The sequence below is a fragment of the Callithrix jacchus genome, chromosome 5 (genome assembly GCF_049354715.1).
Source record: "Callithrix jacchus isolate 240 chromosome 5, calJac240_pri, whole genome shotgun sequence".
Classification (NCBI taxonomy): domain Eukaryota; kingdom Metazoa; phylum Chordata; class Mammalia; order Primates; family Cebidae; genus Callithrix; species Callithrix jacchus.
The window spans coordinates 26,879,552-26,891,777 of record NC_133506.1 but is presented as its reverse complement, the minus strand read 5'-3'; the positions used below and the strand labels follow the sequence as shown (position 1 = coordinate 26,891,777).

The window sequence follows — 12,226 nt, the reverse complement described above, 5'->3', positions numbered from 1 at the left end:
TGGTGCTCTCACCCCTCAGCGTATGGCGGGGAACTAGTCAGGCTGGTTTGAAACTTGCCTGGACAACCAGAACCGTCTGGCTGGCCTGCCTGCTGCATGACTTGCAAGCAAAATCCACTCCATAAATCTCAGCCTCACACTGCTCCGGGCAGCCTCAGCCCCACTTTCTGGGAGAAAGGGGAAGCTGATAATGAATCTGGCCGACGAGGCACCAAGCGTCTGTGTTTTTGTAGCCATTATATCATTATCTTGTTAGCATCAAAGTTGGAAGGGGTTATCTCCAACTTCTCAGTACCACCCTGACCCCCTGACCTTTGCAGCCCCTTTCTCCAGATACAGACCAGTCCCTTGCCGCCTATTCAGACAGCGTGCTGTACGTGCACAGGTATCGGCTTCAACAGCACAGCACACTGTCTCCCTTCGTATCTAACTTACAACTGCAATCAGTTTCCAGTCACTGCATGGCTTTTCAGGTTAATGGCTTTGGAGACTGCTGGGGCTTTTTCTGACCTGAGAATGCAAAATGAGTCCATCCTCTTTAGCTGCTCCCCTGTAAGCCTTCTGGAGACTCACACAGCTACACTGAATTCTACTTTGCACACGCTGGATCCCGCTGCGTTACTGTTTCCGTCATTGGGAGTAGGTGGATATGGCACAGACAATTTTAGGTTTCCGGGTTCTGGTGCCAGGAGGAATCGAGAGAGTATAAAGTTCAAGTGCCTTGGAAGTGATTAAAATAAACAAGCAGACAACTAGCTCCTAGGCCACTCCCACCCCCTACGGAGGATTCATCTAGAGCTGCCACCACACTCCCAACTGCTGCGCTTCTGAGGAGTGACTGCAAGTCAGCCCTTGGCACTGCCAGGGTTCACTCGATCCCTCTCGCACACCCATCTTCTAACCGTGTCTCTGGTCACCTGTGGGTTTCAGCGTGTTCCAGGCCATTTTCCAGGCTGACATCTGTCCGCACCATCTCCTGTTTCAGTTCTCCGATCTCCGAGGCAATTGTGTCAATGAGCTATTCAAAGACAAAAACAGTATGACGTCAGGAAGTGGAGAGGCGTGGCGTGCCCACAGCGCCTGGGGAGCTCAGGCTCTTCAATAGCAGCAGAGATGATCATCTTTTTCTATTTTTTTTCTTTTAATCTTGGCTTTGTGAATTTCCTGTAGCCAAAGGAAAAAATAAAGGGGGAGGGAGTAGCTTCTCCTCAGAAAGGGGAAGAACTTAGGTTTCGGTATTGTAATAAGGGAAAGAACATGACACAGTTTGTTAGGTTTCGGTAATGTAAAAAGAATATAATATGACACCCAGTTAGCTTTCTCAACATGAATATAGACGGGAATAAATACATCCTGGCAGAATCAGGCCTCAATATTCACTTGGCAAGGGAAACCCTCCAAGGGAACTCCCTTTTAAGGACTGAAATTCATACAATCACTATTTTGGTTACAGAAATGAGCTTATTTAAAAGACATAACCGGCTTACACATTGATTTCTGAAGACATCAAATGATTTCTTGTTCTATTTTATGCACTGCTGTGGAGAGAAGATTGTTGGGGAACAGGAAGAGAAAGGACTGAGTGAGGCTGGGGGTGAGTGGGCAGGAGGGAAAGTGGGCCTCAGGGCCATCTAGGGGGAAAGGCAGCCCCATCTCAGATCCCCCCTACCCCTGCTGACTAATGCACCTGCCTCTGACCCTTAAGGCCAGTTTAAAATCTTGCACCCTCCTATTCGCTCATTCAACAGAATCTTTCTGGTGCATACTAGGCACTGTAAGTGTAGAGTGGCACTTTGGGAGGCCAAGGCAGGCGGATCACTTGAGGTCAGGAGTTCGAGACCAGCCTGGCCAACATGGCAAAACCCCATCTCTACAAAAATACAAAAAAATTAGCTGGGCATGGTGGTGTGCACTTGTAGTCCCAGCTACTCTGGAGTCTGAGGCAGGAGAATCACTTGAACCCAGGAGGCAGAGGTTGCAGTGAGCTGAGACTGCCACTGTACTCCAGCCTGGGGAACAGAGTGACACTCCATCTCAAAAAAAATAAAAAAATAATAATTTTTAAGAGCATCAAGGGATCCTGAGGCTAAGAAGTTTGAGAACCATGGTTCTCACTAAACAGAAACGTTGTCTTATCTTTTTTTTTTTAAGACGGGGTTTCACCATGTTGGTCAGGCTGGTCTTGAACTCCAGACCTCAGGTGATCCACCCGCCTTTGCCTCCAACGTGCTTGGATTACAGGTGTGAGCCACCCAACACTGCCATTGTCTTATCTTAAGTAACTTTTATCCCACCCAGAATCAGGGAGGGAAGCTTCATTTGTACTTTTTTTTTTTTTTTTTGAGACGGAGTTTCGCTCTTATTACCCAGGCTGGAGTGCAATGGTGCGATCTTGGCTCACCGCAACCTCCGCCTCCTGGGTTTAGGCAATTCTCCTGCCTCAGCCTCCTGAGTAGCTGGGATTACAGGCACGTGCCACCATGCCCAGCTAATTTTTTATATTTTTAGTAGAGACGGGGTTTCACCATGTTGACCAGGATGGTCTCGATCTCTTGACCTCATGATTCACCTGCCTCGGGCTCCCAAAGTGCTGGGATTACAGGCGTGAGCCACCGTGCCTGGCTTCATTTGCACTTAAAGCTTGTTCTAAAATGCGACCTCATCTATTCACCCTTTATTTTGACAGACTTTTTTGGGCTCCTGCTTCATGCCAGGCACTACGAATGGGGAGTGAGGCTGAGAAGACCTCAGTTCTTGTGGAGATGAGATTCTGGTGGGGCAGAAAGACCCCAGAACCCAACACTGAGCAGTTTCAGAATGAAGACAGATGAAGGTAATGCTGTGGGGGCAATGAAGGGGCCACACAGACCAGGGTGGGTGGGTCAGCGTAGGTCTTTTTGTAACTGACAGAGCCTTGAATGACAAGAATGACATCAAAAGATCAAAGGAAGAGCCCTCCACGTGGAAAGAAAGTTCTGAAGGCCAGGAGGGTGTGCAGAAGGAGAAGCAGGCAGGGACCAGGTCTTGCCAACTCCGTAGCTGTTGGCATTCCCCAACTTAAGTGTTCTGTGATAAGAACCACTGGAAGCCTTACGTAGGGGAATGGCATTTTACTTGTGTTTTATGGTCTAAACAGATCACTTTGGCACTGAAGCGGCTGGAAAGGGCGAGATGAGAAACAGGAAGACCAGCTGATGTAGCAGGAGATGATGGAGCTAGGACCAAGGTGGTAGTGGTAGAAATAGAAAGAAGTGGGGGAATTTTGGTACAATTCGACATAGAAATTGATATAACTTGATGGATTGAATGTGGGGGCGGTGGAAAGAGAATAATCAGGGATGGCTCCCAAGTGTTTGGTTTGAGCAATTAATAAATGGCATTGCCCTTGACTCAGAGGGGATGAATGGGGAGAAATGACACCTGAGGGGGAAACCACGTTGAACTTTGGGCAGATTAAATGATATTTCAGTTGCTTATCATCCATCAAATAAATCTGTGAAGTAGCTTCTGACACTCTGGATGGAGATTTTTCTGCATCTAGAAGTCACTGGCAGGTGTGGTTGGCATTCTAAAGCATGGTGGCAGGGAGAGATTACCTAAGGAGAGAGGTGGATGGAGAACGAGGCCCAGCAGATAGCTCTGGACACTCCCATGACTTGGAGGCCAGAAGAACGGAAGCCAGCCAAGCTCTTTATGCTTGATCCGTGCCTGTGACTGCAGTAAGGATGGCGGGGGGGGGCTTCCAGAAGTACTGGGGCCTTGAGAGAGAAGGTGATTAGGAGGTCCTATTTTATACACATCTCTGTGGCAAAGTTTTTTTAAAAATCTGACAATGCCAAATATTCTAGGATGTGGGAAAATAGGATCTTCCTTGTCTTACTCTGTTTTCTGTTGCTATAACAGAATACTACAGACTGGGTAATTTATGAAGGACAGAAGTTTATTTGGCTCATGCTGGAAGCTGGGAAGTCCAAGAACATGACTCTAGCATCTGGTAAGGGTCATTTCATGGTGGAAGGCAGAAGTGAGTGGAGACAGGGAGAGGAAATCAGCCAAGCTCATTCTCTTTGTCAGGAAACCACGCCCTCGAAAACTAACCCACTACCAAGATAATGGCATTAATTCATTTGTGAGGGCAGAGCCCTTATGACGTAATGATCTCTTAAAGGTCTCACCTTTTAATACCATTACCATGGCAGTTAAATTTCAACTTGAGTTTCAGAGGTGACATTCAAACCATGGTACCTCTTACACTGCTGGAGGACTATTCCCCAGAGCCACTTTGGAAAGCAATTTGACAACGTCCTGTAGGTTAAAGATACACAAACCTGTATGTGTACTCTAGAGACTAAACTTGCAAGTGGGCACAAAGATATGCTTTTGCGAGAATATTTGTTGCACCATTATTTGTGAGAGCATGTAAGCGTCCACTAGTAGGAGAATGGATAAATTACTTGAGGTATAAAATGCTACATGGCAGTTAAAAATTAATGAACCAGAACTGTAGGTATGAACACATGTATAAACATAAAAGCTCAGAAAGCTTTTTTTGACAGTAAGAGAAAAGGCAAATCAAGAAGTATTACGTGCAGTATATGAAGTTTAAAAGCATGCAAATCTTCCCAACATAAAGAAAAAGATACATAGATGGCTATCCCAGTTACCCTGATTTGATCATTACATATTGCGTACATATATCAAAATATTCTGTACGCCTCAAAATGTGTACAACTATGACAACAAATTAACAAATAAAAATGTCTCTCAATGATATTTGTATTGTTAACGTGTTGAAAGGATACTATTCTGTCTATGTTAGATCTAAAAATATATGATTAGGCCAGGTTGGGTAGCTCATGCCTGTAATACCAGCATTTTGGGAGGCCAAGGTGAGAGAATTGCTTGAGACCAGGAGCCTGGACAGCCAGGACAGCACAGTGAGACCCTATCTCTATACAAAAATTTTTTTTTAAATAAAATACTGTTACATGTTATATTATTAAAAATTTAAAAGCATGTAAAACTGTACTATATGTTTATGGACACACACATAGAAACAAAGGCTAATATGGGGTTATAATCCTAATGCAGGGTAGTGGTTACCTCTAGGCAGGAGAAATGGACGAAAGTGTTCACAGGTCAATGGGCTCAGCCACATGTGAGATTTTATTTATGTATTTATTTTGTAGAGGCAGTTTCTCACTATGTTGAGCAGGCTGGTCCTGAACTCCTGGCCTCAAGCAATCCTCCCACCTTGGTCTCCCAAAGCTCTGGGACTTTAGGCAGGCACCACTGTGCCTGGCAAGATTTTATTTCTTAAAATGAAATGGCAAAACGATGACATTTGACAGTGCTGAGTGATGGGTATTTTAGCATTGTGTGTGATTTTCTGAAGGCTTAAAGTTCTTTGTAATTAAAATTTTAAGAAAACAAGAAAAAGAAAGGGTGGTGTGTACGAAAATGGAGGAAGTGAAGGGACTAAAAAGGTGGAAGCAAAGAAGGAGTTCAGGGGAGTTTGGGCATCTCTGCTGAAGCCCCATCACCCTGTGACTAGGCCCTGTTTCATTCTGGACCACGGCTGTGTCCAGACAGGAGAGCCGCACACCCCCCAGAAGCAGTGGGCCCTGTGAGGGAGGGCCAGCAACAGCCTCTGGCAACCTCAAAGAGAGGACTCCCACCCCAGCAGGAAGCCCCGTTACTGGGCACGTCTCCCTCTCCACACCTGGGTCACCTTCACAGCCACCACATTGATTCGAACACTAGCAACTGCACACAGCCTCGATTCCCATTGGAATGGGCACCAATGGATTCCCTCCAGCCGGGTTGTTTTCCTCTGGGTACTGCTCTTGCCTCTGCTGTTGGCTACATCTCCAGACCTCCAAGTTTCCTACTGGCTTCCTTCTCTACATCTGGCCAAACACAAGAAACTAAGATCTGTGGCTGTCACTCAGCAGCACTCGCATGCCGAGTCATCAGTCACACCACACCACCTATCTCTAGTGCAGAGGAAGGCACTGCGATCCCAAGGCATGAGGGTGGACAAGCACAGAGGTGGCACTTGACTGGATTGCTGTGGACCCTTCTCTGCTGGATGTGGGGATTTTTTTTCAGTCCCCCACTTCCCTACCCCACCCCCTGCCAGCTTTTCCCTCCCCTTCCATTCAGTCCTGACTCACCCATCCCACAGCACAGAGGGATTTAATCTCACAAATGGACCAGAGTTTAGTGTTTCACGGCCAGTCCTGCTTCTCAGAATCATGTCTCTATACCCACTGGGCCCTCTGCCAGCAGCAGTTAACATCACAAAACACTACCTCCTCTCTGAGGATTGGATTTTGTCCCACGGATGGGATTTTGGGTGTTGTCTGAAATTGTTTTGGGACAAATTTGTGTTGATATATTTGTTACTAATTCTTACAGACTTTTGATCTCATCCTTTATACTTGGTTCTTCAAAATTTCCTTCTTCGAGGGCAGAGATAACTTGTTATCCAAGGAGGCCAGTTTTAATGTCAGCTTTCCCATGTCAAAGCCAATAGCAGATGATGCTACAGGCCAAGTGCAGTGGCTCATGCCTGTAATCCCAGCACTTCCCGAGGCTGAAGCCGGGCTGTTCACTTGAGGTCAGGAGTTCGAGACCAGCCTGGCCAACATGATGAAACTGCATCACTACTAAAAATACAAAAATGAGCTGGGTGTGGTGGCATGCATCTATAATACCAGTTACTTGGGAGGCTAAGGCAGGAGAATCACTTGAACCTGGGAGGCGGAGGTTGCAGTGAGCTGAGGTTGTACCACTGCACTCCAGCCTGAGTGACAGAGTGAGACTCTTTCTGGAAAAAAAAAAAAAAAAAAAAAAAACCCACAAAAACACAAAACAACAACCAATAAAAACACAAAAAACTGGTGCTACGAAATGAAGTTTCTTCAGATCCACTTACAGAACCAGCCTCCAACATATCCTTGTACCGGTGCAGAATTCCTGCAAGCAGGGGGAGGGGTGCCTGAACATCTGCAAAGCTGGCGAGTGAGTGCTGCTCACTACAGCCCGGCTCGGCTGTCCAGGAAGCGTGCGGACACCTGGGAAAGTGGTGGGAGAGCCACATGGCTGTGATTCTGTGCGACCAGAGGTTCAGACAGGATACCAGGTTGCCAAGGCTCCAAGTTGGTGAGACAAAGGTTCTTACATCAAACAGCCAGCACAGCGGCATCAGTCCCAGAAAACCCTGCAAGCAGTGACAAAGACCCCAGCCCAAGGGACAGTCACCTATCCTTACAGAGCACAGCAGACCTCAACTGCTAAAGCTGGTGCATTGCCTGTGTTTGTATTTCCCTGCAGGCATGTACAGCAGGACAGAGGGGTGATGTGCTGCCTTTAGAAGCTGGGAGAGAGTGGGCTGCTGGCCTGGCTGGGGACTTCTGGGGAAGAAGAGGGGGTGCTGGTGACCACAAGAGGGAGAGGAAGGCAGGCCAGTGGTTGGATCCACTCCCTTATCCTGCTTTGGTGCATAATACACCTTGAGAAGCTGGAGATGTCCACCTAGGTGCTTCTGCATATGAGCTGGCATCCTGGCCGAGGGTGAGAGAATAACTAGAAAAGGCTCAAGTTCCTTTCCAGCCCTTTGAGGTCACACCAGGGCTGGGCCTGGGCAGGGCTGGGCTTGCTGAGTTCCAGGCTGGTGCAGGAGTCTATAGACATTTGTATCATTCTGCATAATTTCTCAGTAGGTGGGGACCTCATCCAAAAGGCCATTCTTCAAGCAGCAACCTTGTGCAATTTCGAGGCACTCTGGCTTGCAGCTGTGACTGGTGATCTGGCAGCTAGGAGCAGCGCTAAGCATACCAGCTTTTGGCTCAGAAAGACCTGGCTTCAAATCCTGTCTTGGTCCCCTGTTGGCTCTGTCACCTTGGGTGTGTGGCCGACCCATTTGGATGCCCTCATCCTTAAACCCCCAAAGCTAAGGCTGATGATATCATGGGAAGGTCACTGGAGGAATAAAAAGGACAATGAGATTAAAACACTGCAATAGGCTGGGTGAGGTGGCTCACACCTGTAATCCCAACACTTTGGGGGGCCAAGGTGGGTGGATCACCTGAAGTCAGGTGTTTGAAACCAGCCTGGCCAACATGGTAAAACTCTGTCTCTACTAAAAATACAAAAATAAGCCAGGCGTGTTGGTGTGTGCCTGTAGTCCCAGCTATTCAGGAGGCTGAGGCAGAAGAATCACTTGAACCTGGAAGGTGGAGGTTGCAGTGAGTCATCACACCACTGCACTCCAGTCTGGGCGACAAACTCCATCTCAAAAACAAAACAAAACACACTTCAATAGGCACCTAAATGCTCTCTAATCCTCTTCCTATTTAAACATCTTTTGACTGGGGGCAGTGGCCCATGCCCATAATCCCAGTGCTGTAGGAGTCTGAGGCAGGAGGGTCACTTGAGCCCGGGAGTTCAAGTCCAGCCCAAGCAACATAGAGAGACCTTAGCTCTACAAAAAATTAAAAAATTGGCTGGGCTCAGTGGCTCATGCCTGTAATCCCAGCACTTTGTGAGGCCGAGGCAGGCAGATCGCCTGAGCTCAGGAGTTCGAGACCAGCCTGGGCAACATGGTGAAACCCCGTTTCTACTAAAATACAAGAAATTAGCCGGGGTGGGCACACCTATAGTCTCAGCTACTTGGGAGGCTGAGGCAGGAGAATTGCTTGAACCTGGGAGGCGGAGGTTGCAGTGAGCTGAGATCATGACACTGTACTCCAGCCTGGGCAACAGAGCGAGAGACTGCATCTCAAAAAAAAAAAAAAAAAAAATTAAAAATTAGCTGGGCATGCTGGCGTGTGCCTGTAGTCCCAGCTACTCAGGAGGCTGAGGTAGGTGGCTCACCAGAGCCCAGGAGTTCAAGGCTGCAGTGAGCCATGATGGTGCCACTGCACTCCAGAGTGGGTGACAGAGTGAGACTCCATTTCTTAAAATAAATAAATAACGAATTATCTCTTTATATGAATTTCAATTGTTATTAACCAGAGAATGGATACTAATAGACATTTAAAATGAATTCATATACCTCCCAGCCAGGAAAGAGACCATTTAATCACCAGCAGCAGAGACCTGGGACTACAAAATATCAGTGTCTGTGGAGTCCAATCTCTCTCTGCCTGTCTGCTCAGAAGCCTCTGATCTAGAGATATTCCCACTAGGCATTGAATTTCCCCTAATAGAGAGAAAAGTTGTTGTATGCTTCTTTGCATGCATAGGAGGCTGCAGGGAGGAGGTAAAAGGGAGGGACCCCCAAGTCTTTTCTTTCTTTTAGGGTTAGATAAAAGGAAAAAAAATTTTCTTGAAGGTCAAGTAAAAATCAAACAAGAAAGTGTTTATAGCACAAGTCCTGATACAGCGCTCTTCAAATTCCACGCTCACTCAGGAATGTTATCAGTGGTTTGAAAAGGGATGTGTTGCTGGTATGCCGCAGAGTTGAAACCTAGGGTGTGGGGAAAGTCAAGTCCTTGGCGCCCAGCTATGGAATTTCCATTCCCCAAGTGCATCAACTTGGCCTTGAGGTGTGGTAAGCCGTTTATAATCCCAGAATCAGCTCTGCAGTATCAGACCTACCTCAAGATCCTAAAAAAAAACGCATTACCCAAGCAGTTCCCTCTACCATCTGCTTCTGCTTGGCAAAGGAGCCTTCTGGTGTGGTGGGTACCCCTCGTGTTGGGGTTTTGCTAAACTAGACTGGAAAACAATGGGCTTCCTCCAAACTTCCAAATGACCTTCACCCCCAGGACCTGTCACCTGGAAAACAAAAAGGTAATGGAGGCCTTTTCCCTTCACTTGCAGAGGGATACCCGGGGAATGATGCAGGCGCATCTTGGGAGAACATTGCTTTTTTTATTTTAACTTTGTGTATTACACCTCCCAAGGGTGTCTGCATTTATATTTTTGAAATTTAAGGGCCCGGCGTGGTGACTCACGCCTGTAATCCCAGCACTTTGGGAGGCCGAGGAGGGTGGATCACGAGGTCAAGAGATCAAGACCATCCTGGTCAACATGGTGAAACCCCGTCTCTACTAAAAATACAAAAAATTAGCTGGGCATGGTGGCACGTGCCTGTAATCCCAGCTACTCAGGAGGCTGAGGCAGGAGAATTGCCTGAACCCAGGAGGCGGAGGTTGCGGTGAGCCGAGATCGCGCCATTGCACTCCAGCCTGGGTAACAAGAGCGAAACTCCGTCTCAAAAAAAGAAAAAAAATTAATTGCAATGACAAACATCACAAATAAATATATTTTAATTAAAGAAAACAAATTATTGTAGCTAAGAGCAATCTCCCTTGACCATCACCCATAATCTCCTTCACCTGCTTAACTGTAACCACTGTTATCAGCTTCGGGTGTATCGTCTTTGAATGGCATCATCTGTGGTTTCTCCACCCAGTAGAATTGCAGTGGCTTACTAATTTCACTCAACAGATTGTAATGAGGTTTATCCACATCGATACATGATGCCCTGGTTCATTTGTGGTAAGTGGGAATGGTTTTCCACCATAGGATATACCACAATCCACATATCCATTCAATTTGGGTACACGCTTAGTGGTTTCCAGCATTTTGCTATCACAGGCAGGGCTGTGATGGTTACCTGTGTGTGTGTGTTCCCTTGTGCACTGTGTGAAACCTCAGAGAAAATGCCGGGGCCTATGGATGTAGCAGCTTCTGAGCTGGTGCCACATTGCTCCTGGGTGGTTGTGCCCTTCTCCACTGCCCCTGCCATCTGTGAAAGTGTCCACACTGCTTGTTAATGATTGATAGTATCAAACTTTTAAACAGACCAATCTGATGAGCAGAAATAATTTTGTTTTGTTTTCATTTGTTTTGATCTGATTATATTTGTATTGTTTATTTCTACTTCCTCTTGCAAAGAATTGCCTTTTCATTCATCTGTTGCCTATTTTGGAGTTTCCTGATTTTTTTTTTATTACGCTGCATAAGTTGGTTGTGTATATGAATCCATTGTCTGAGATATTTCATGTTATCTTTTACTGTTTTTCTGCCTTTTAAATTTTAATGATGATAGAATCACATTTATCAAAGTTTTCATTATGGCTGCTGCTTACTGACCCTTGCCTCGGAAGAAGTTACTCACCTTGAAGTAATAAAGCCTCCGTTATTCTCTGCTAAGACTCATATGCATATGCAGCTTCGCCTGTTTATATATGATGCATTCACTTACTTGTAGACTTTTCATTCATCTGGAATTCAGTTTTGTGCATGGTGTAAGGTCAGGGCTAGACAGCAAGGAACAACTATAAGATGGCAGAGTGGGTTCCCCCAGCATCTCAAGCACTACACCCTGGGTTGGCTGTGTCTGCCTGAAGCACCTTCTGCAGGCTAAGCGATGTGCCCAGAAGGCAGCTTTTTTTTTTTTTCCCAAACTTACCTGAAGCCTGGGGAATGGTGAGAGGAGGGGCACAAAGAGGTGAGTTTGTGAAAGTGAGGATATGGAAAGTGAGGTATGAAGGCGGGGTATGAAGGTGGGGTGTGAAGCTGGGGTGTGAAGGTGGGGTATGAAGGTGGGAATATGAAGGTGGGGTGTGAAGGTGGGGGTATGAAGGTGGGGTGTGAAGGTGGGGTATGAAGGTGGGATGTGAAGGTGGGGTATGAAGGCGGGATGTGAAGGTGAGGGTATGAAGGTGGGGTGTGAAGGTGGGGTGTGAAGGTGGGGTGTGAAGGTGGGGTATGAAGGTGGGAATATGAAGGTGGGGTGTGAAGGTGGGGGTATGAAGGTGGGGTGTGAAGGTGGGGGTATGAAGATGGGGTATGAAGGTGGGGTGTGAAGGTGGGGTGTGAAGGTGGGGCTATGAAGGTGGCGGTATGAAGGTGGGGGTATGAAGATGGGGTGTGAAGGTGGGGCTATGAAGGTGGGGGTATGAAGGTGGGGTATGAAGGTGGGGTGTGAAGGTGGTGGTATGAAGGTGGAGTATGAAGGAGGGGGTATGAAGGTGGCAGTATGAAAGCGGGGTGTGAAGCTGGGGTGTGGAGGTGGGGTATGAAGGTGGGGTGTGAAGGTTGGGGTGTGAAGGTGGGGTGTGAAGCTGGAGTGTGAAGGTGGGGTGTGAAGGTGGGGGTATGAAGGTTGGGGTGTGAAGGTGGGGTGTGAAGCTGGGGTGTGAAGGTGGGGTATGAAGGTGGGGTGTGAAGGTGGGGGTGTGAAGGTGGGGGTATGAAGGTGGGGGTG

The 12,226-nt window shown here is 47.1% G+C and overlaps 1 protein-coding gene and 1 long non-coding RNA gene across 10 annotated transcripts in view; one reads left to right on the top strand and one right to left on the bottom strand.

The window, feature by feature from the left end:
• Positions 1 to 12,226, bottom strand: part of RIN2 (Ras and Rab interactor 2) — a 252,358-nt gene that overhangs the window by 70,831 nt on the left and 169,301 nt on the right. For 4 of the 9 annotated variants that reach the window (XM_078371480.1, XM_002747482.8, XM_078371483.1 and 1 more), the window contains one exon: positions 918 to 1,018. The exons of 2 other annotated variants lie outside the window; for them this stretch is intronic. In XM_078371480.1, the coding sequence (XP_078227606.1) occupies positions 918 to 1,018 (101 nt within the window). Of the gene's footprint in view, positions 1 to 510; positions 655 to 902; positions 1,019 to 12,226 lie in introns of those variants that run through there. 3 more of the 9 variants (XM_017971985.4, XM_054255261.2, XM_008995821.5) reach the window with 3 other exon arrangements.
• The window catches only part of LOC108591655 (uncharacterized), a 49,302-nt gene that overhangs the window by 477 nt on the left and 36,599 nt on the right, over positions 1 to 12,226 (top strand). Inside the window, exon 2 of the long non-coding RNA XR_001911452.5 lies at positions 2,687 to 2,833. This is a non-coding gene — a long non-coding RNA (uncharacterized LOC108591655). The remainder of the gene's footprint in view (positions 1 to 2,686; positions 2,834 to 12,226) is intronic.